This window comes from Cyprinodon variegatus, unplaced genomic scaffold (genome assembly GCF_000732505.1).
Source record: "Cyprinodon variegatus isolate N-32 unplaced genomic scaffold, C_variegatus-1.0 Scaffold596, whole genome shotgun sequence".
Lineage (NCBI taxonomy): Eukaryota > Metazoa > Chordata > Actinopteri > Cyprinodontiformes > Cyprinodontidae > Cyprinodon > Cyprinodon variegatus.
Genome location: NW_015151049.1, coordinates 209759 through 232561, shown reverse-complemented (window position 1 = coordinate 232561; position 22803 = coordinate 209759). Strand labels below are relative to the sequence as shown.

Sequence of the window (22803 nt, the reverse complement as noted above, 5' to 3'; positions counted from 1 at the left end):
TCAGTGTGAGCGGCCATCTGCTGAGGCCCACTGGGGTTCAAGGAGACAGAAGCAGATACCCGAAAGCAAAAGAAGGAATATGTTTATGCTAATTATGTAAACCAATCATTAAAAGAGGATCTAGATCAGTTTGATGAGAATCTACCTTTTCATCACTGTTGGCTACTGCTCTGTTAGCAAACTTAAAAAAAAGAATATATATATATATATATATATATATATATATATATATATATATGGGAATTGGATATAAAAACAGATTTTCAGTTTGGAATATCAGCTCCTCTGCCTGCAGGTGGGAAGGACTGCTGCAGGAGGACTGGACCATTTTTGGGTGAGAGTCCCACATGCTTCCACCCATCCTCAAAGAAAAATACATTACAGTAACATAGAGGTCACACAAAGGTCATAGCTAAAACTCCTTTATCAAAACAATTGATTCCATCACCATCCGTAGCTGATGACCAGGAACGCACCACAGAAGAAGTAGTACTGTACTTTACTGTACAGGTTGGATGTTATTCAAATGTTTTTAAGCTGGTAAAACTATGCATGTGTTTTGTTAGACTATTTCCACAATTTGAAACCATCCCGGCGCTGTTTCAGACATTGAATTAGGACTATTTCTTGGCTGCTATCTAACTCTGCATCGGTTAGGGTCTGCATGGCATGGGTTAGTCTCTATCTGATTTAAAAAGCTTCTCTACTTGTTAACAACAGCTAAGATGAGGCGATCTGTCGCAGGCCTTGTATTAGAAATTGTTCCAAAATTTTGAAAGGTCTGAAATATATATATAATTACTTCTAGTTAAGCTGCTAATGTCGACACAAAGGGAACAGTAGGTTAAAGTCATATGAGCTGAAGCCAGTAGCTCTGCGATAGAGTTGGAAAATGGCTTCTTCTCTGTTACATTTCTCATATTTGTCCCAATTAGAAAAAAAAGAATCAAAAGTGGGAGAAACTTGGTGCAAACTTATGGAAGCAATTAGAAGAATTAGAATTAGAAGCCACCAAGAGATCTCTGCTTTCCTTCTGGACAGGAACAGTAAATGTTTACTGATGTTAACAAAACGTTCACATTATAGCAGATCTGGCAACCGGTGGGCAAACGGTACGAAACCAAGGCCCAAGTGCGCAAATTCTCATAGGTACCTCCTTGAAATAATTACTGAACATGAAAAATTATAGAGAATAAAACGAATTATTAGAAACAGATAACTACGTGAAAGAATAAAATTATTAACTATATGAAGGATATTTGGTCTACAAACCTATACTGATTATGTGTAGATATCACAGCCAAAAGGCACTTTAAAGGAATGATTTATAAATGTTATAAATAGTTTTCTGAAAGATTTCTGCAGATTAGCTGGGTATAAGATGCTTCTTTGTATGTATAGTTTGCTGGAGACTGCAGGTGACCTGAGGCCTTTGGGCCACTGATAAGCTGTGACTTTTGCTTTACACCTCTATCAACCTGAAAATTTGCTACTGCTGATGAATTTTCTAACAGATGCACAAAGAAATAGGCTACAGATTAAAATACATTTTTTAGACATTGTGCAATTTAGAAAACCATTGCTAGCCATAGAGCCTCTACTATTACTGCTATAATAACTCCTATTATTACTTCTATGAATAGCAATAATAATGACTGGAGTAAAAACATTGTATCGTTGATAAAATAGTCTTTATTGACTCTGCAGGGGAAAGCAGCAGATTATACTGTAAGTGGGAAACATCCCTGAAAGTAGCTGTTGGTTTATTCACCCACTGTCTGTTTTACTGCGGCTGCTTTCCAGAATACTTGAGATAAAGTTCGAAAGGTTGGCGTGGAAGTTTCCATGCTTGGAGTTGGCCTCTTTTAAGAGTTAACTGAACAAGTTTGAGGGGGAGGAGCCAAGATAATAAACAAACCTCTGCTACTTAGAAATTTGGACAGTTTTTTAGGGTAGAAAGTGTGAGATAGAGGCTGGAGCTTAAATCTAGTTGTTACCATCTAGAAATTCAAAAAGCATCTTAGTTTCCTGTTTTTGGTTGGGGTGGCAGCTGTTGGTAAGATGCCTGATGAGGTTCAAAACTGCTGATCTTTTGCCAAATACAGTTGAGTCCAGAAGTTTACATACACCCATAAACACAGATACTTTTCCCCCTCACAGTCAGTTATGAATTTTAGATCTTAGTTGCTAAATACCAAAACAATGAGAGACAGATTGTTTATGAAAATGATTTCTTTCTTTCTTTCTATTCACTATTTTACATACTTAAGGACCATAAATCCTAGAAAACAGTTTGGAAATGCCCAAATGTTGATGTCATGTCTTTAGTAGCTTTTCATAGTTGTTGTTTTTTTTTTTTTTACAAAAAGTTGCACTGATTTTAGATTCACCTATAGGTGATTTAAAGGAAAACCTGAAACACTCTGTCCTGATCCGAATGCACCAACCTGTAGCCTCTAGCTCCTGTTCCTTCTCCCTTCATGTGGTTGATAGTAAGAAGACAGTAAGAACACTTTGCCCTCCAACATTTTACTGCCAGAGTTTTAAGGCCTGCTGGTCAGATTCTTTAGCTTATCATTCAGACTAGATTTAAAAGCCATGGGGTTAGACCTTTGGCCACTTTCTGTAAAATAAGGAGAAGGTCGAAAAATTGTAGACTCTGATATAAAGCATATAGTTTGAGATAAATTTGGATGCAATTTGTAAATGGGTGAAGGTGCCACATTCACATGTTTTTGGTCTCAGAGATGAACATGCTTTGATCTGCAATGTGCATAAAAAAAGATGGCTGGAGAAGGAAAAGGCGTGAATGAGCAAGACAGCCTACAAACTTTTGCTTAAAAATACCAACGGCTTGAATTAAAGCGGATTTCCAAGGTCTCTGTTGTTAAAATGACACCATTGTTGTTCATCACTTTACGCTTCGTTTTGCTTGTTCTGTTGGTCTCTGTGATTTTGGGCATTGAAATTATTAAAATTAGCTAAAAGGCTGAATGTATTAGAAAAAGGAAATGTTAACATCATATATGGATTTTAAAATGTAAGCATAAACTGAGGGTTTCTGATTTCTTTAGGACCCTTTTCTGCTCCGTTCAGACAAAGCCCTCAACGACAGCTTCCAGTGGACTTTAAGTGAGGAGAATCATTTTATTTCTACTGACCGTTCATTTTATTTAATGGACTGTCTGCTCTCCTTTCTAGGTTTGACAAAATTATAGACTGTATATCGTCTTCAGGCAGTTATTCAACTAGCTTTCATTTCCTCTTTGGGGTATGAATGTGAAAATGTAAACCCTCTGCAGATAAATGAAGGGTAACAGGAATAATAGCAACATACTTTATGTCCTTTTGAAGAGTTTCATGTGCAGGATTGTTATCAGAGAACCACATTTAACCTGAAAAGTTTTAACCCTGAGAGCCTTTCAATGGAAACATCACCAACTGTGATTCACCTCTCTGTGGGCGGCTATGGGGTTACACCTCTTCCATTAAGTCATGATCATTATGCAGGAACCCAGGTCCCTCCATGTGGGATTTTTTAATAGATCAAACAGAAGTAACTCAGATAAAACTCTTAATTTGGATACAAAGTGAAACCGAATGCCTTGTTCTAAAACATAACAGGCATTCCTCATTTTGGAGTAACGAACGAGATCCCCCATGAGACATGACTCCACTCTTAAAACATCCAGCTGTTTCTCACAAAACATTATTCATTAAGAAAAGTGAACATTTAGCTTTAGGTCTCACCTCTTTGTTGAAACTTCACGTTGTCTAAGCCTCAAAAAGCAGAAGGATGAAGCTTCAGGCGGCACTCTCTCTTCTCAATTATTCCTCCAGCATAATAACTTTGCCTGCTGTTTCTAACACTTTATCTTATTTTTAAAAGATGATATCCTGTCTTCTTCTCATCACATTGTGGCCATGCATCGGCTGCCTGTCTCTATCTGCCCCCACTATGAAATGGGGATTTTAGCACATACAGGGCTTCCTGTGTGAGGAGGGGTGTGGCTTCCTTTTTTTTTTTTTTGCATCATAACTATTATATTTCCAACGTGGTCTTTTTTTTGGTGTTCATGATCACCCAGCATCTCTGACTCCCTTTGCTGGATCACAACAGATAAAAAAAACTCATTAAAATCACATTAGCTTCAGATTATGTTAGCAAGTGTTGCTTTATGTAAAAGACAAGCAGAAGTGTTTCTGTGTCACAGCAGGAAGATAAGAGGTAAGAGGCTGTTTGGTGGGTTGATCCTTGTTTGATGTCAGAGGTGGTTTGGTATTTAGCAGATGCATCCGAGCAGAGAAGGAGGGGGTTTAGCTGCTCTACCCTAGAGGTTATCGCCTACAGCAACTGTCAAATACAGACACACTCCTAAGGGGACAGTAGAGCAGAGGAAAAAATAACATTTTCATATATATATATATATATATATATTATTTTGTGCTGATCAAAAAGCAAAACAATATGAAAGCATCACTTTTATTTACAGTAAGGTACAATAGACAGACAAGTAGTTTCTCTTAAAATAGCTTATTTGAAATGTTAGCAGTGTGCTGAAGTTCAGCATCGTGGACTGAAAGGCCGAATGAGAATCGCGTCACATTTGAGGACGAGGAGGAAACATGTGGTCATCACTGCAATTCCTCCTCTCTTCTGGTGAAAGTTTGTCAGAGCAGGAAGATAAAAAAAATATATATTTTTCAATATGAACCTTAAATTTTTTTATCGTTCATTTAAACTATCAGGTGGAAAGTCTGCCTCGCTCCCACTGTGTCGCCCGCTTTGGATAAGATAGATAAAGTAATACCTGAATGAAGACTACAGGACATTTTATTTATATCTTAAGAAATTTTTCACAATATGTCACCTTTTAACCACCAATGTATTGATTGGTTTTAGTAGTAAATATTTATGTGGAAGAGAAATTAACATTATTTAAATAACGTTCTGCTCTCTCTGCTTTTTCTCATAGTAGCTTCATCTGGTCTGTTCCTGTTTGGCTGTGACTCCATCCTGGAGAGAAATATCAGCTGTGCTGCTGCCATCAACACCTTTGTTTCTAGATGTTGGAGCTTGGCCTGTTTTCCAGTGTAGTCCTGTTTCTCTGACTGTGACTAACTGGATGTGCTCTCTTCATCCTCTGACATGGGAGCTGGCTCGGAGCTCGTCTGCCTGGCTGTGTGTTTCCTGGACGGGGCCGCCTGTGGAGCTGGTTGACAGTTGCCTTTTGTATCTATGCTTCTTTTTCTATGTCTGCTTCTGTCTCCTTGAACCCCAGTAGGCCTCAGCAGATGGCCGCTCACACTGAGCCTGGTTCTGCTGGAGGTTTCTTCCTGTTCAAAGGGAGTTTTTCCTCTCCACTGTCGCTACAAGCATGTTTTTTCTTAGATAGAAAACTTTGAATCAATCTGACTGGATGATCCTGTTGAATTGTCTCAATAAAATGACCTGAGATGACATGATGTGAATTGGAGCTATAGACATAAACTGAATTGAAACGATAATTTTTCAGAGATTTTCACATAGAAATTTGGACAGCTTTGGTTTCCAGGATCATGTTCTTTCCCTGGGTAAACTCTGGTCTAATCTGTCAGTGCCTCAGAGGTTTGTTAGAGAATGTTGGAGAACAAACAAAGAGATGTTTAGGAGTTCAAAGCTGGTTTGTGTAGCAAAGGGATTTCTACAGCCTTGGAGATCTAAAAACAGAAGAGCTTTGCAAAACGACCCGCTTATTAAGGCACAACTTTCCTCCTAAGGACTGAAAAAAAGACCATTGATCATGAAATGATCCATGGGGCCTATGGCAGCCTAGGAGGAGCTGCAGAGATCTACAGCTCAGTTCAAAGTGTTACCCAAATCACTATTAGTTAGTTTTAGTCTCATAAATTAAGTTTTCATTGAAGAAAAGTTTAATTCCACTTTTGCCAGAAAACCATGAAGTGCAGATGTGTCTGTGGGAAACTTGTACATGCAGGACTATGGTACCTGAGGACCATGGTGAGGGCCCACTGTTCCAGGGGACACAGCAACCGTGGTGATCAGAAAATACCTAGATCTGTACCATTCTATCTCCAGCTGTGTACGGGGGAGGTTCCACCCGGGACAGATTGCCAGTCCATCGCAGGGAGGTAACTATATTCATAACTAAATACATATATTCTCTTAAAGGACTTTAACTGATTCATCATTTCAATGTATTTCTAATTATTAAATGGGGAACTTTGAATCATGTATTATGGCAGTTAATAAATTTTCCACCTATTTGTTAAATGGGAAGCTTACATTTCATGATCAACTTTGACCTCTGTCTACCTCAGTGATCTCATCAACACTAGGACCCCAGGGGACCAAAGGTGCTTTTAAAGGAAGTCATTTAAGGAGAGTTTATAAAAAATTAATACAAAACTCTTTTCAGACCTTTGTGGCTCAATTTAAAAAGCAATATATGAATATTTTGCTTGTTTTTCTCAAAATATTGGTAAAAGACTGTTAAGTTTTTGACTGCAGACTAAAAAAATTATATGTGAATAAACTCCAGTTAAAATCCTTTTATAATGCCTGCGGCGTCTGACCCAGACCTGCTCTATTCCCGCTCTGAACAGGAACTCTCCATCCTCAGTAGTCTGGCTTGTGCAGCACAATGTTTTGGAGAGCTGATTGGAGAAGAGACAAAAGAGGAGGAGAAAGAGGAGGTGCGCCTGAGGTGCATTCTGAATTCAGCATTAAGGAAGTAATAAAGGAGCGGATTGAGGCAGCAGCTCATGCTTGCCATGCACAGAGACACTGGGTGAAACTGTTTGACCGCCAGCCTGGTGGCACAGTGGAAGACAAAGTCCTGCGAAACCATCAGATAGAGCAGGAAGTTGATGTGATACGGGGTGAAGCAGAGCAGAAAGAGAGCAGAGCAGCTCAGGACCATCCTCAGAGCTCGCCGCTTCTCACTGTTCACATGCTTTTCATGGTTCTTATCTCCCTGACCGTTGGAGGTGATTGACTGCAGTCTGCTACGAGTGGAGGAGCTTGGAGCCGTGGAGTTCTGCTGATCCTCTGTTTTCCTGTGGTTGAGGGACCAAGCTATGCGGCAGGAACAGTAACTGATGCAGATTAAGGGCATAAGGAATCCAAACAGTTCACACATTGTCATCATGGTTATAGCCAGAGGGATGGAGATCTTCCGTATCGGCAGGTCTTTAAAACAGCTTGTTTTGTGGGTTACTGAATCGGGGTGTGACATGCTGGAAGGTGTGAATGATGGTTGCATGTAGAGGTTTGTGGAGCTTGAAAGGTGGGTGAAGTTTGCATTTAGAGGGTTGCTGGGCGTGTTGTTGTTGCTGCTTCCGCTGCTCCGCATCAAGATGAAAGGTGAGCAAGAGATACTGACAATCACCCACACAGCTATACTGATCAGCAGGTCGTAGCGCCGCCTCCACCGACGGGCAGTAAACGGGTTGAGGAGGAACACATACCTCTGCAGGCTGATGCACACCTTCAAACAGAAAGAACGCAGATTACAGGTTTGCTGGGAAACTGAACAGGAGACATTTATGACACGACATTCAGAAAATTAGTCAAATAAGGAGCCAAAAGGTTCTTGGTAACTTGAGAGAAGTGCAGAGATCCACAGCTGCAGTGGAAGAATCAGTCAAAAGGAAAACTCTAGGATGTGCAACACACAAATCTGGCAGCAACCGTTCAGAAGAAGACAGCAAACACCATTTTTTGGCTTCATAAGAATGGATGGAGTGGTGGAAAACTGAGAATTACAGCAAATGAATTTAAAAAGATCAACCCCTTTTGTATCACCAGCAACATCCTAAATAGGAAGCAAAGTGACTGCTACCCGTTTAACTTTACTAATGGCATCCTATAGGTGGAATGTTTGCTTAATACAGCAGCTAAAGGGAAGTTATCAATGACACCTTCGGTCCGATGATCCGACTGTTCAGATTAACATACATCCAGGCAGCTGATTGGGATTTCTCTGATTTTTCAATAAATTCACAGAATTATTCAGTTCCTAAAAGTGGCTTCAGGCAGAGACTCAATTAGATGTTGATTTTAAAAGGTCAGCAGCTGTAGTTTACTAAAAAAAAAAAAGAGAGAGAGAGCCTGTAAGTTGGCAAGTTCAGGCAAATGTTTTGTAAACTAGACCCCAGATCTAAATCTAAGGTTTCCATGACGGGTTTACCTTAAACAGACTGGTTGGTTTTCTGCCTTCTTTCTCCTTTTGAGCAGATGTGAATAGAATCTAAGAACCAGACCAAAACCCACTTTCTACATTGGTCTCCATCCACTTCCCACCATCCATCCATTTTCCGTCACACTTTATCCCAGGTGGGTTGGCGAGGGGTGCTGCTGCCTATCTCCAGCTATCTATGGACCAGAGGTGGGTCCACCTTGGGCAGGTCACCTGTCCATCGCAGCCACTTCAAACCAGACAGCAGTAAAGTTTTTTCCTCTAGTTAAGACCCAAGCAACAATACAATTAAAATCTTTTCTGACTCGTCTTTCTCTTCACAAGTCAGCTTCCAGCATGTTGTGGATCTCCTTTAGCTAGCAGAATGCATGAATTAGTCAAACATGAGACATAAAACCTTCACTGAATGAGACACATGGAGATTCAGCAGGGAATTAATTCTGCAGAGCTGAGCTGCTTCATGCAGTTTTCCTCCATTCCATGCACCTGGTCATTTTATGGACTTTCATGGTGTGAACATTCCCCAAATGAGAATCCAGGAAAACAATTTTAACTCAATATTTTCTGGGGAACTGCAAACAAAATTTAAGTAATTTCCTAGGAAAAATGGACCACAAATTGAGTCTATAGAGAGCAGGTGACAGAGGCATGAACACAAATTCATATCCTGGCTTTTAACTACCTTTTTTTGTCAAAAGCAATTCTGTGAATTCTTCCTTTAGTGTATCACATTAAATCCCCCAGATATGTGGGATTATAGGATTTTAAAATGACAAGATCAAAGTTTCAGGGGCCTGAAAAAATGTGCTAACTACAGTCTTACCAGAAATAAAATGGCGGCGTACATGTTGAGGTATTTGAGATAGAAGCAGAGCAAGCAAAGGCTTTGTCCAAATGGCCACGTGTGGGTGAAGTAATAATAAATTCTGAGGGGGAGGGAGAGGATGTGCACCAGGTCTGCCAAAGCCAGGTTTATCATGAAGATCACTGCCTTGGTCTTCTTGCTGTTGAAACAATAAGCAGAAAAGTGGGTTTGCTCCTGCAGAACCATACAACACTGTGCAAGACTTCCCCTTTGCTTTAACACATCCAAATATAATCTTTGAATAGGACATTAAGCAATGTTATATAAAGATGAAGCAAATATTCTCTTTCAACTTGTCTTAAATATCTGAATCCCCAGTAATCTTTTAAACCTTTGGTATTTTCTGACTGACCTGAAATGTTTGCAGAGGACCCAGAGAGCCGTGGTGTTGAGAAGCAGCCCCGGGATGAAGAGCAGCAGGTAGAAGTAGGTGTACATGGTGTCCATAGATTGATCCCAGCTGGTTAAATTATAGTCACACGACGGGGAAGAGAGGTTGGCTGAGAGCCGGTCTGCTGATTGACTGCTGCTTACAGTCATTATGCTGTTCTAATAAAAACACTCTGGGAAAGCAGACTATTTCACTTCATGTTGCTACTCATCACAACTGAAAAAAGAGAAAACAGAAGTGTCAAAGCCCTAAGTCTAAATAAATGAACACTGTTAATTATTGAGCAAACTTTAAAAGCTCACTAAATGTGAAGCTTTCATTTTAACCAATAACAAACAAACTTAATATAACCTCAGGCACATTTTGTCGTTGGTAGTGAAAGTGCAATCCTGTGAAACCAAATAGGGCCGTTACCAGAAATAAAGCGCACATCAACACGTGTACTTTCACTTTCCTAGTGAGCAGGTGTGAGTTGCTCCGTTAACAGGAACACATCCTGCCAGCAGAACATCTGCTTCAAAACCGGTTCCTCTACATCCGTTAAAGAAGGCAGATTTCTTTTTCTTTCTTTTTTATTTGCCAAACTCAGACATTTGTGCCCATAAAGCTTTTTAACATGGAGTCCTGCACTGTGTAGAAAGGTTAGCCTGCAGCATTATTTTTTAAAGACATTTAAAAACAGAACTAAAAACAATCTAACATCAGAGATATGAGGAACTTTAGAAAATATACACTAGAAACAATATTTCATTGCTGGGCGTTTAGGTTCAGCTTTAGGTTCAAAACATTTAGGCCGTACAAAAGATAATTATCTCCTCAGTTTACTGATATTAGGAAAACAATCTTTTGTATTTTAACTGCCTTTACGAGGCTGTGGAAGGAACAGGCCCACAGCATCACTCCTCCTCTACTGAATGAGGTACATTTCCACACAATCTTCCAGTGTTTCAAACCGAACTGAAGTGGCACAATTATCAAGAGATGAACACAGTTGCAATGACACAGCAGTTGCGATATATTTTCTATTCATTTCTACTTCAACTTTAAGTGATCATTTAAGCCCTAAATTTTAGGGCCTCGCGGAAACTAGAGTGTTTTTTTGTTTTTTATAATTCTATTTAAAAATCATACTTTATAAAAAAAAAAAAAGACTGGCCTTGGGATCAGATTGACACACAGAGGAGGAAGGATGAGGGACAACTCTAAGACAAACGTTCTTTAGAGATACATTTTTGTATTATATTATATTTTATTAATCTTTTGTACAATTTAATATATTATTTTCACTGGTTTATTTAACCTTTATTTATCCAGGTGTTTGTGAGCCACTTCTTATTCACAAATATGACCTCAAGTCATTTTATTTGTTGCACTAAGGTTGTTTTTGCACATTGCTGTTGAAACAAAAACTTATGAACAGCTTTACTCTAAATAAGCTACATACTAGTTTGTTTGATTAAATTTAGTAACACTAGATGATTCATACAAATATAGACAGTAAAACAGCAATACCAACTATGTGCATCTATAACAGCAATACTCAGGTGTTGCTTTCTTTTAGTATTAAACATTTATACTGTCTTTTTATTCTGTTGTTTACCCCCCAGTTACTTAAGACTAGGTTGTCTAAACAGTCCATAGGAGTGGTTGCCCTGATAAACTAGATAAAAACCAACTGTCACTCAGCTGGAGGATCCGCTGAAGCTTTGCTGACCCGTCAATGCATTTAGCAAACTGTGTCAGCAATTATAACCTGGTTAGAACGGAGCGTTGCATCAAAGTGTTGACATTGAATCAAGCAGATGAAACTTTGATAAAAACTGCAGCAGGAAATCTAATTGTAATAGCTTGATGTTTTGTTTTTTTATAGATTATCAGCCGCATCATCCTTCCTTCTGCCATCAACATGGCTCCACACCCTTCCTATGCTGCTTCCACAAGAGGAAGAGAAAAATAATGACAGTTATTTTCTTTTGGTTTCTTTCCTGCAACTTGAACTGGTTTTTAACGTTTTTCGTGTTGGTTTCAGGTTTAACATCTATCTGAGATCCATTAACAGATCTGCTTCTTAGAAAATGTAGGGTTCATTTCATCACTTTAACTTTTCCTGGTAAAGTAAGATTTTGTAAAAAACACAGTAAAGATGACATCCTTTAACCATATTATGGTTTAACTCTAAGAACAGAAAGACATAACCATCAACATAATTCAAAACATGCCAAACCACAAACAGATGCCCAAACTTCCTCGCAGATTATTATTATCATTATTATTTATAGAAAACGTGAATCTTTACCTTTTGTAGGTTTGCCTTCTCCTTAAATCATAAGTGGGAACTGAAGGGAGTCGAGAACATAGGAGTGAGCGGGTCCACATGCTCCAGCATCTTCATACAGCAATGCTCCTTGAGCTGCACAGTAGCAATCACCAACGCTTCCCCTCCTTCCTCTTACATGTGTGTTTGACACCAGACAAAGCAATGTGTCCGTTGGGCCAGTAAAGGCAGCAAATCCCTCTAACTGATGTGGTTTGTCTTCGTAAGTGCTAGAGGAGATGCATCTGCTTTCAGAGGCGAAATGTGAAGGGGAAGGGGAAGCTCTGCCCTGTATGTCTGGCGTGGTATTTTTTTTAACTGTTTGAGACGTCAATAACTCCCTAGCAACTGAGCAAATAACCAAGCCTCATGCACGTGTGGTTAGGAAACAGCAAAGTCAAACTGATCACTGCAAAACACAGTTTGTATAACTGTCAAGATCCCTTCAGCAAGTTTCTGAGCAGATCTACTACTTTAGTCTTTCTCCTTACAAACCGTATGCAGACTTTGCTGAGTTGTAAAACAACATAAATGTTGACTCTAGATTATTGCATCATTAAAATGATGTTCATTGGCTTCCTCTGTTCGCTCACCACTTCCTTTTTTTGAAAAAGCTTAACAAATAATCAAATGCTCTAAGCAGTTATATTCGTTACAGTGTGGCACTCAGACAGAAGATAAAGGTTCGTCTGTAACAGCGTGAATCTCTGTGGCTTTTTCAATGCACTAATTTAGGTTGCTAATATTTATTTTAATAATTTCAATTACCAGAAAAAGTCCTGTTGAGATTTTTCCTTTTTTAGGAAGTTCTTATGATGTGTGGATCAAGAATTGCACAAATTTAGAGAAGCAAACCAACGTCTGACATCTGATATGCTGCTTTTCCAACTTAGATTGTTGTTCAGGAGCTTTGAAAGGAAACTCATGGATTCTGCATTCTAGCCACTAGATGTCACCCTAGGCTGCCACAAAGTCACTGCTCCTTTAGCAAGAAATACTTGGAGAGCAAGCAGCTGATCGCTTTCAGCCAAACAATTTAATTCCTAACATCAACATTAGTTTTCCTGTATGCTTCATTATTCCTTTCCCTTTTATTTCCCGTCCTTCTACCCATTCCTGTGCTGTCACCTTTGACCCTGGATCCCACAAAGCATTTGCTTTTATGTTTCTCTCTGGTTGAAACATCACATTATGTTGGTATAAATAGATAATTTCACCCATTTAATTATCATACCACTGCGAAATATATTCCTGAATGAAGGATTAACAAAAAGGCTGCAAACAGGCAACTCTGAGTGGACAGCTGCATGTTTTCCTCCAAAACAATAAGTCCTGCTGAAGGATTAGTGCTTAGAAAGCTGGCAAATAAGCAGATCTACATCACTACAATCAACACTTTACTTTGTACCCCGGGTTTATTGATACAATGAAGAACTTTTATTAGAGACCAAAAGCTCCTAACAAACATTTATAATAGACCTCTCCTATGTCAGCATCTCATATTTCAGTGATAAAACTAAACCCTCATTTAAGCTTCAGACTTTCAAAAGGCTGAACTTGATCAGATTTACCACTGCAGTAGCTTGAAAAAATATTTCACTTAAACTTTCTTGTCTTTATTTTTGTTTGTTTAAAAAAATGCTGTTAGAAATTGTAATTTAATATATTCAGACATCATGACTCGCTAAAAGTAAGGAGAGGTTTGCAAAACGTTACCGTTTGCATTTCCATAACCTTTTCAAAATGAAAACAGTCTTAATAATAATCATTTCTTTCAAAAGATGACTTTTTGTATTTAGGTCTAGACTTTGACTAGGCCACTTCCACTAACCTTCCACTTTATTGTCTCTTACTTCATGTTCGGAGTTCTCCTGTAGGATGGTGAGCATCTTCTAGCAGGTTCTATTCTCTACCTATTTTAATTCATTCTCTATTGGGTCTAACAAATATCTATGATCTATCATTACATCCAGAACATGGTACTGCCACCACCATGAACAACAGAATTTTTCCATCACCAAAAAAACAGCTTATTTATTAAAAAAAAGACTCATATAAGCTACAGCTAAATGTATCAATGTTATTATTTATTTATGTTTTGGAGTTTTTACAGCACTAGTGGCTCATTTTAATGGACAGTATGCTGACAGTGTGAGGGATTGTATTTGAGTCAATGAGTCNTGAATTGAATTGACAGGAAAGGGGGTATGAGAGGGGGGGAGAGACATACGGGGAAGGACCACAGGCCAGATTCGAACCACACGTCGAGGACTAGGCCTCCATACGTCGGTCGTGTGCGCTAACCACTGCGCAACTGTTGTTCTATGAAACCATTTGTTTCAAAGTTAAGACTTGTTAAAAACAAAACCGCACCGGCGGCACCAGGCTACCAGAGTACCAGCCCAGTATACTGTATATAAACCTGCATGGTACTGTAATAAAATTCAGTAAATGCGGAAGCTGTCCATTTCATTTCAGTTTTCACCATTGAAAAACCACAGAAATGTCATTTAGGTGATATTTTGCATAAAAAATAAGTGAAATAGTGTTAAAGTCAGATATAGTAATCAACCGTTATAGTGTTCAAACTGGCTTTGGACCAATGTGATCACTATAAGCAGATTCCACTGTAATTTGATACGATTACTTTTGACTCTATCCAAAGACTTCAATTAAAGCTTCTGCTGTTTCTAGCTCCTTTTCCTTCACCTTTTCAAGGGTCAACAGTAAGAACACTATCCGGGGTAAAAAAGGAACTGCTGTGTTCAATCTGGACAGCTTCAGTTTTATGGAGGTTATTGGGTGACAAAGGCTGAAGCTCTCCTATTATAAGAGGTGAACATGTTCATCTTAGCATGTGTCACACAAAGTAAACGTTATAAATATGTATGCAGTGGGCAGTGACTAAATGTTCTGTTAGAATTGTGGGAAACTATATTTAGGTCAGGAGGTCCTATGCTAACCGAATCAGTGCTAGGATGCAGACTGCTTCCCCGTCCTAGATCCTTCCGTACTGCTAGCACTATTCAGATTACACTTGGGCCGTCCGCTTACTTTCGCCGTGGCTTAAGTGTCCTTACCAATTTGAGGCATTTGGATTTAAACTAGAAGTAGATATTTGCAAGGCTATGTTCACACTGCAGGCCTTGATGATCAATTCAGAGTTTTTATGAAATCCGATTCTTTTTCGTGTTTGTTCACATTTTCAAATATATGCAACTTTTATGTGATCTCCTGTGTGAATGCACATAACTTTAGTATTCCACATGTGCAGTAGAGGACGCAATGACGTCACAAGTAGTGAGCATGCTCTGTGTTTATGCAAGTGAACGTGGTTTCCTGTACTTGTTTATTCTTTAATTGAAATAAAGATTTGAAAGACAAAAGTAAACATGGGTGGTGGTGCAGAACAGCATTTGCGATTTTTCGTTTCTTTCTCAACCTCGGCCAGCGCATCAATAACACAGTCTTTTCAAGAAGGTTGAAAATAAAGACTGCTCTCCGCATCATCGTCCTCCATGGTTATTTTTCTTTCTGCTTCTGCATAGAAAGACGCAGAATCATGACTTTGTTGAGAATTAACGGCATTGAGGTCAGTTGAATGTGACCTGGCCATTCAGACGCAGGTCGTATTTGAAGAGATCAAATTCGTATCGGATTCAGAACCACAGAGCCCAGTGGGTCGCATTGGATCTGTGTTGTTCAGACTGTCCTGAAAAGATCAGATCCAGATCACATATAAACAAAGTGACTTCAGGAGGCTGTATGAACAAAGTCTAATTGTTACCAAGTAAATATTAACTTATTAATACTAATCTAATAAATAGCTATTTTGTTCCATGGTATGATTTTTTTTAATTCTAGGTTAACTGAAAAAATGGCTTCAGATCAGAATCACAAATTTAAAATTGTCAAAACATAGAAATATAATTTGACCAAAATACAGTTCATTTCTTTCAGCGTGTACAAATAAAGTCACTTTTTGGTTTCATCGCTTATCCTTCCATATGTTTACTGGGTCTAAATGGCTTGTAGCAAAAAGCTAATCTCATGTTTATGCTTTTTTCTACAACAATTGCTTTCTTCCTGCTACTCTTACATAAACAGCAGATTTATGAGGAACATGACTAACAGTAGTGGCCAAAACTTAAGCTTTTCTTTTGGTTTATATCTTTAAAAACGTACACCCTAACTTTATCCCTGATCTAAACTATGTTAATTGATCATTCTGATCTTCTTATAGAATGCAATGAAATTCTAGGTTAAAATGTGAATGTCTGCAGCAGCTTGTTTGTTCCTGAAGATGCTATGAAGCCAGAATAAAAAGCTTCTCTCTCCATCATTCTGAAGAAGAGAAGATTACCAATCAAAGTGTTTAAATTCAACACTTTATATCCTCCTGGTAATGCACAAAAGTTTAGCAATTAATATTGTGCAAGATGGCAGTTTTGGGGTAAACAGGCAAAAGTTTCATCCATACTTTGGAATGTGAGCATATTTGCTGCCTGTAAAAGACTTTGAGTAGATCTGCAGTCTAAAGCCAGATTAGGGTAAAGAGACCTCATTCACAAGCAAACAATGGACCATTGCTCAAGTCATAATAAGCATTTGCCCTGTGACACAGCACACAAGCCAATTTCCTTCAAAAAATAAGATCGTCTGCTCTGCTGGCCACTTGGTGAACCAGCGTGAAAAAAATTAGAATTGGGTGAAATAAATGATACCAAGAACCATTAGAGAAAAATAAAAAATAGACTTAATGAAATGAAACCTCAACAGACAAACATTTAATCCAGCAGGTCAACATAATACTGCCTTTTATAGTAAGACCAGAATTGACCACACATCTAAAGCACTGGAAAAGCTCAGACCTAAAAAAGATCATCTTACACTAATAATCTTATTTCAACAATTTGGGTAAAATTCTCCATACTATGGCAGGATTGGTGTGTTTGTGTGACTAGAGTATCTCTCAGTGGCTCTTTGAGAACAATCACAGGAGTCCTGGTATGGATGTGTGTGTTAAAACAAACAGATACATTCCTGGTTTCTCTACTGCTGGATTAATCCATAAAGCCCAGGCCATGCCGCTGGACTTAACTAATCTCCTGAGCTATTTGTTTTCCTCTTCCACAATTAAACAGCTGATTGCTTTTTCATGCAAGTTCAGGGCTCAAGTGGAGCCCGTTCTGTGGCGAGTCATAGCTGGCTGTCAGAAGTTGTGGTGTCTTTTCCGTTAATGGACACCGACTGAGTGTCTCTGGGGACTATTGTGTCCTGCGATTCATTGTCACTTCGGGGGATGCTCTCAGGACGAGAGCCTGACCCTTTGCTGCCTATGGTCAGGCTCTTCTTGAAGCTCTCTGAGGTGAAGTAGTAAACCACAGGATCCAGGCAGCAGTTGAGACTGGCCAGACACAAGGTGATAGGGTAAAGTGTTCGGGCGAATCGCTCCACGCTGCAGTTAGCCAGAGCCTGGGTTCGCACTAGGGCATACAGGAAGAGCAGGAAGTTATATGGAACAAAGCAGATGATGAAAATGCTTAGATGGACGACAATCATTCGCAGGACACGTTTCTTGCTGTCACAACCATGGCCGGCACTAACTGGGCGGCGAAGTGTCCGAAGAACCAAGGAAGAACACACCAGGTTAGCCAAGAGGGGGAAAAGAAATCCCACGATCTGAGGTGAAGAGAAAGGAAATCATTAGACATGCAGTGCCTCTCAATGTACTATCTCTCTAAAATGTGCGCACATTTTGTCAGGTAAAGCAGCTATTTTTTTTTATCAGGATGATGTAAAAAACAATACAAAGTGAGTCAGAATTTTGAAATAGAAGGAAATTAGGGTTCTCTCCCAGGAGTTTCGTTTTACATAAAAATTTGAAGTGTTGCATTGACTCATATTCACTCACAGCAGAGTCTTAGGGGATTCTATCGCTCAGATGGAAAAATCAACAGTAAAAATGTGAATTTTTTTTTTTAAGATTCGGCCTGTATGTGCAAAAGGAAAAGAGAAAGAATCAAGGGTTGGCATGCAACAAATTCCCCATGGTTAAGGGCCCCAGGGATTAGACCCCATTGGTTGGTGAACAGAAATTTCATAAATATGGATCAAGACTTTGACTGAGCCATAAATCTAAATTATTCTCTTTAAATTATGTGAATGTCGCTTCGGTTGTAAGTTCAGTAACATTCTGTAGGAAAGGCAATCTCCATTAGTGTTGAATCTCTGTTTTAGTTGTTTTTGTTTTCTCCATTAAACCTGAATAGCTTCCAGTCTCTGCTCAAGCAAAGCTTTCCCTCAGCAAGATGCTTACACCACCATGTCTCATTGTGCAATCTTTAGTATAGCTATTTGCATCTAAGTCAAAAAGTTCAATGTTTTTGCTGTCTCCTCCTTTTGGCTTCGACCATACTGCTAACAAGACTTAACATTTTACTCCTGGCTGCTCTTTTGATTGTCTGCCTGCCTGACTATCAGTTTAGGTGAATAGACCTGTTTGGATAACAATTACATTAGGGCAAAAATTCAACATGCATTACCTTACTTCTGTACTCACCCAGTGACTAAGTAAACATCTCCCTGTTTTTAATCATAAGCTTTATCAAAGAGGAAAGTTTTAAGCCTAGCCTTAAAAGTAGACAGGGTGTCTGCCTCACGGACTAAAACTGGTAGTTGGTTCCACAGGAGAGGAGCTTGATAACTAAAAGATCTGCCTCCCATTCTACTTTTAGAAATTCTAGGAACCACTAGTAAACCTGCAGATTGAGAGCGAAGTGCTCTGTTAGGAACATAAGGAACAATCAGATCTCTGATATCAGATGGAGCTTGGCCATTTAAGGCTTTATATGTGAGAAGGAGGATTTTAAATTCTATTCTGGATTTAACAGGAAGCCAATGAAGAGAAGCCAGGATAGGAGAGATATGATCTCTCTTTTTAATTTTCATCAGAACTCTGGCTTCAGCATTTTGGATCAGCTGAAGGCTTTTAACTACAGTTTGTGGACTTCCTGATAGTAAAGAATTACAATAGTCCAGCCTTGAAGTAACAAATGCATGGACTAGTTTCTCAGCATCACCCCTGGACAGGAGATTGCTCATTTTTGCAATATTCCTCAGATGAAAGAGGGAAATTCTAGAAACCTCTTTGATCTAGGATTTAAATGACAGGTCCTGTTTAAAAAACAACACCAAGATGTTTTACTTTATCATCTGAAATCAGTTTAATCCCATCCAAATGAATTGACTGACTAATCAGCTTCTTTTTCAAAGACTCTGATCCAAAGACTATAACTTCTGTTTTGTCTGCATTCAGAAGGAGAAAGTTAAGAGTCATCCAGGTTTTTATGTCTTCAGACATGCCTGTTATCTATGTAATGGGTTAGCTTCATCTGGATTATAGACAGATATAGCTGGGTATCATCAGCATAACAGTGGAAATTAATCCCATGCTGTCTAATAATTCTACCGATTGGGAGCATGTATAAAGTAAAGAGAATTGGTCCTAGCACTGATCCCTGTGGTACTCCACAGGTAACCTTTGAGCGTGTTGAAGATCTAACATTAACGTGAACAAACTGAATTCGATCAGATAGATCAGATTTAAACCAGTTTAGCACTGTTCCTTTAATTCCAACAAAATATTCAAGTCTTTCTAAAAGAATATTATGATCAACTGGATCAAACGCAGCACTGAGATTCAACAGGACGAGCACAGATACAAGTCCATTATCTGAGGCCATGAGAATATCATTAGTGACTTTCACCAGAGCTGTTTCAGTGCTATGATGAGCTCTAAAGCCAGACTGAAACTCTTCAAAAAGTTAATTATGATGGAAGTGATCGCAAACTTGTTTGGCAACTACTTTCTCAAGAATTTTAGATCACAAAGGAAGATTGGATATAGGTCTATAATTGACCAAGACATCTGGGTCAAGAGACGGTTTCTTAAGCAAAGGTTTAATTCCAGCAACCTTAAAAGCCTTTGGTTCATATCCCTGTAACAGAGATAGATTAATCACATCTAAAATGGAGGAGGAGATCAAAGGGAATACCTCCTTAAATAACCTGGTTGGAACTGGATCTAACATCCAAGTTGAAGGCTTAGATGAAGACAATAGTTTTGCTAACTCTGAAAGTTCAACTGAATCAAAGCAGTCTAAACCCGGTTCAGATTCCATGACTACCCCAGATGCTGCCCCCCCTCCAGAGACAAACCAATCATAGATAGAGGAGTGCTAATGATCCTATTTTTAATAGAATCAATCTTATTTATAAAGAATCCCATAAAATCATTGCTGCTAAGAGCAGGTGGAATGGACGGTTCAACAGAGCTATGGCTCTGGGTGAGTTTGGCAACTGTATTAAAAAGATATCTAGGATTATTCTTATTCTCCTCTATTAATGAGGAGAAATATGCTGCTCTTGCTTTACAAAGGGTCCTTATACAGCAGTAAACTATTTTTCCAGACTAGGTAGGAGTCCTGTAGGCATGTAGAAGCATGTAAAGAAAAAATATATTATCTGCTTGTTTTAGAAGCATAAAAATCCTAATAAATACACCATAGTTCTAACTTAGCAAAATGTATTTTACACTTTATTGTAAAAGATGAAGCTTGGTGATGTTGCTTTAGATGTCTTAGTAGTGTGTATATTTGTCACAGAACAGTTCAGTCTACCTCAATGAAGATGGTGATTTTAGAAAGGTAGGTCTTCCAGGTGTTTTTGGAGAATCCCTCAAAGCATGTGGTGGCTCTGTGCCGGCTGTTGATGGTAGAGAAGAAAGTCACCGATATTCCTCCGCCCACTATAGTGAGCCACACAGCGGCACACACGAGCGCAGCATTCCTGCGTGTCCGGATGGAGCGTGAGCGAAATGGGTAGACAATCGCCAGGAAGCGGTCCACGCTGATGCAGGTGAGAAAGAGCATGCTGCCATAGATGTTGGTGATGAAGGCAGTGCCTGAAACCTTACAGAGACCGTCTCCGAAAGGCCAGTTGCGGTTCACATTGTAGAAGACTTTGAACGGTAGTGTAAAAACGAAAACCAAATCAGAAAATGCGAGATTAGTCATGAACATTGTGGTCTCATTGCATGTTTTCATCCGGAAGCAGAACACAAAGAGAGCTGCGCAGTTGGTTATCAGGCCCGAAACAAAGACCACGCTGTAAACTGTGGAGTATAAGTTGTACTTAAAGGAGTCATCAATCCCACAATCCTCCATTCCAGTTTCATTGATCACGAGGCTGGCCATAGTGACAGGAGAAACAGACAGGAGCTTCAATGCCACAAGAAGAGATACGAAAAATAATCTTCAGGAAAGGGGCATTCAAATCTGGAGATCTCAGGTGTCAACAGAAAAGCTTCCACTCAAGTCCCCTCCAACTCATCTTGGCACACAGAGTTAAGATTCAGTCAGGATGCACAGCTGTTCCTTGGTCCTCCTGGAGATAGAAAGAAAGGGCATGAAGATGCACAGCAATAATCGACAACTTACATTAACAATTAGTAATGTTGTTTATTCAGTACTGAAAAGTAGTGTGTGAGGTTAATCAAAGTTAATATCTGCACTTCTGGATAAAAAAATTAACATTTTTCTAAATGAATGCTCCTCTGTTCGCTTTAGGTTTTTGATCAACTATGTTTTTTTTTCCATTTCTGCTCCTGACCATGCATTTGGTCTTCATGGGTCATTTAAGTTCAGCTGATTCATTTAAATCAGTATTTTTATTAGGGTTGTCAAAAATATTGATACTGTATTCAGATATAGGGCTAAGCAACTAATTGATAAAATTGATCTATCAACTCTTTTTCCACCAATGCAATTCTTGGGGTTCCATTGCTCAATTCACTTCAGTTTATTTATGTGGTGCAAATTCACAACACCTGTCATCTCAAGGCTCTTTATAGAGAAAATTCAACCATATCAAATAAAAAGGCCTAACAGAGTTTTCTAATGATACTGCCACCTGTGGCAAAACATAGAGCTGCAGTAATCTTCTGCTTGTTCTATTTGCTCATGTCTGTACTTGACTTGACAAGGTTTTTTTTTTATTTCTAATTGTTTCCACCGTATGTGGAGTCGCCATTGGCGACTAAGCTGAGCTGGATGTTGTTGGCATTCGAGTATCGACAAAGTCCATCTTGAATATAATGCTGAGTTCACACTGCGATTTGGGGCAGCAATCTGCTGCTTCATCTTTGATGCTTGTCCACATTAAGGTCAGCCATCCAGTAAAGTGTGTTCGGATGCGTCTGATGCTTCTGCTGCTCCTGTGTTCAATGCCAGAGAACAGCTTTGCTACATTAGCTGTGATCAGTGGGTAAAAATTAGTTTGAATCTATTTTTTAAGTGAGAAAGTCCAGCTGAAAACATGGTCTGTGCAGTCAGTTCATCCAGATTACCATCCTGACTTCAAATATTATTTCTCTGTGGGAGCCGCTCAGACCCCCACATACCGGCGGTGTCTCATGCGCTTTAGAAGTTCATGAGGCACTGCTCCTGCTGCTCAAAGCATATGCTGTGTGAATGTAGCATCCATTCATCCATCCATCCATTTTCCATCACGCTTATCCCAAGCGCAGTGGCGAGGGGTACTGGTGCCTGTCTCCAGCTGTCTACGGACGAGAGGCGGGGTCCACCCTGGACAGGTCGCCAGTCCATCGCAGGGCCACACAGAGACACACAAAGACACACAACCATTCACACACTCAACTCAATTTCAGTTCAGTTTATTTATATAGCGCAAATTCACAACACATGTCATCTCAAGGCACTTTACAGTTCACAAGATCATATTGTCAAATTAATTCAAAGTTTTCTATCTAAGGCTTCCTGTGTGGATTAACTGAGTGTTGTTGCTGTCCAGACTATCTCCATTTGAAGTTCCTTTTTCTAAACCAGTTGATTGCATCGACTCATTGACTCGAATGCAGTCCCTCATACTAAACATGCTTGTGGCCACAGTGGAGAGGAAAAACTCCCTTTTAACAGGAATAAATCTCCAGCAGAACCAGGCTCAGTGTGAG

The 22803-nt window shown here is 39.3% G+C and overlaps 3 protein-coding genes across 5 annotated transcripts in view; all 3 read right to left on the bottom strand.

Annotated features, from left to right (window-relative positions):
* LOC107096076 (probable G-protein coupled receptor 174) overlaps positions 1 to 3955 on the bottom strand; it is a 21254-nt gene extending 17299 nt beyond the window's left edge. The window contains exon 1 of the mRNA XM_015392566.1: positions 3751 to 3955. The gene's annotated coding sequence lies outside the window, so the exon portion shown is untranslated. The remainder of the gene's footprint in view (positions 1 to 3750) is intronic.
* A 2119-nt stretch (positions 3956 to 6074) lies between these two features.
* LOC107096066 (putative P2Y purinoceptor 10) lies at positions 6075 to 13242 on the bottom strand. Of its 2 annotated transcripts, none has more exons than XM_015392554.1 (4): positions 11754 to 13242; positions 9419 to 9673; positions 9025 to 9205; positions 6075 to 7490 (listed from the first exon to the last, which is right to left on the bottom strand). In XM_015392554.1, exons 2-4 carry the CDS (start codon positions 9604 to 9606, stop codon positions 6588 to 6590), a joined length of 1272 nt encoding a protein of 423 aa, XP_015248040.1. In that variant the 5' UTR covers positions 9607 to 9673; positions 11754 to 13242; the 3' UTR covers positions 6075 to 6587. The 2 variants fall into 2 exon arrangements, with proteins under 2 accessions (XP_015248040.1, XP_015248041.1); XM_015392555.1 differs by having other exon boundaries at positions 9419 to 9526.
* Positions 13243 to 13993: 751 nt separating this feature from the next.
* LOC107096069 (lysophosphatidic acid receptor 4-like) overlaps positions 13994 to 22803 on the bottom strand; it is a 20852-nt gene continuing 12042 nt past the window's right edge. The window contains exons 2-3 of one of the 2 annotated variants that reach the window (XM_015392559.1): positions 20453 to 21218; positions 13994 to 17453 (exon numbers count right to left, since the gene is read on the bottom strand). In XM_015392559.1, the coding sequence (XP_015248045.1) occupies positions 16971 to 17453; positions 20453 to 21028 (1059 nt within the window). In that variant the 5' untranslated portion in view covers positions 21029 to 21218 and the 3' untranslated portion in view covers positions 13994 to 16970. The remainder of the gene's footprint in view (positions 17454 to 20452; positions 21219 to 22803) is intronic. The other variant, XM_015392558.1, reaches the window with a different exon arrangement.

What these genes read in the sequence shown, in the direction of transcription:
- LOC107096066 (XM_015392554.1), bottom strand. Translation starts at nt 9,606, where the DNA reads ATGACTGTAAGCAGCAGTCAATCAGCAGACCGGCTCTCAGCCAACCTC. An exon ending in GTCCTCTGCAAACATTTCAG is followed by an intron (nt 9,206 to 9,418) that starts GTCAGTCAGAAA and finishes TTGTTTCAACAG; the next exon opens with CAAGAAGACCAAGGCAGTGA. An exon ending in ACGCCGCCATTTTATTTCTG is followed by an intron (nt 7,491 to 9,024) that starts GTAAGACTGTAG and finishes TTCTGTTTGAAG; the next exon opens with GTGTGCATCAGCCTGCAGAG.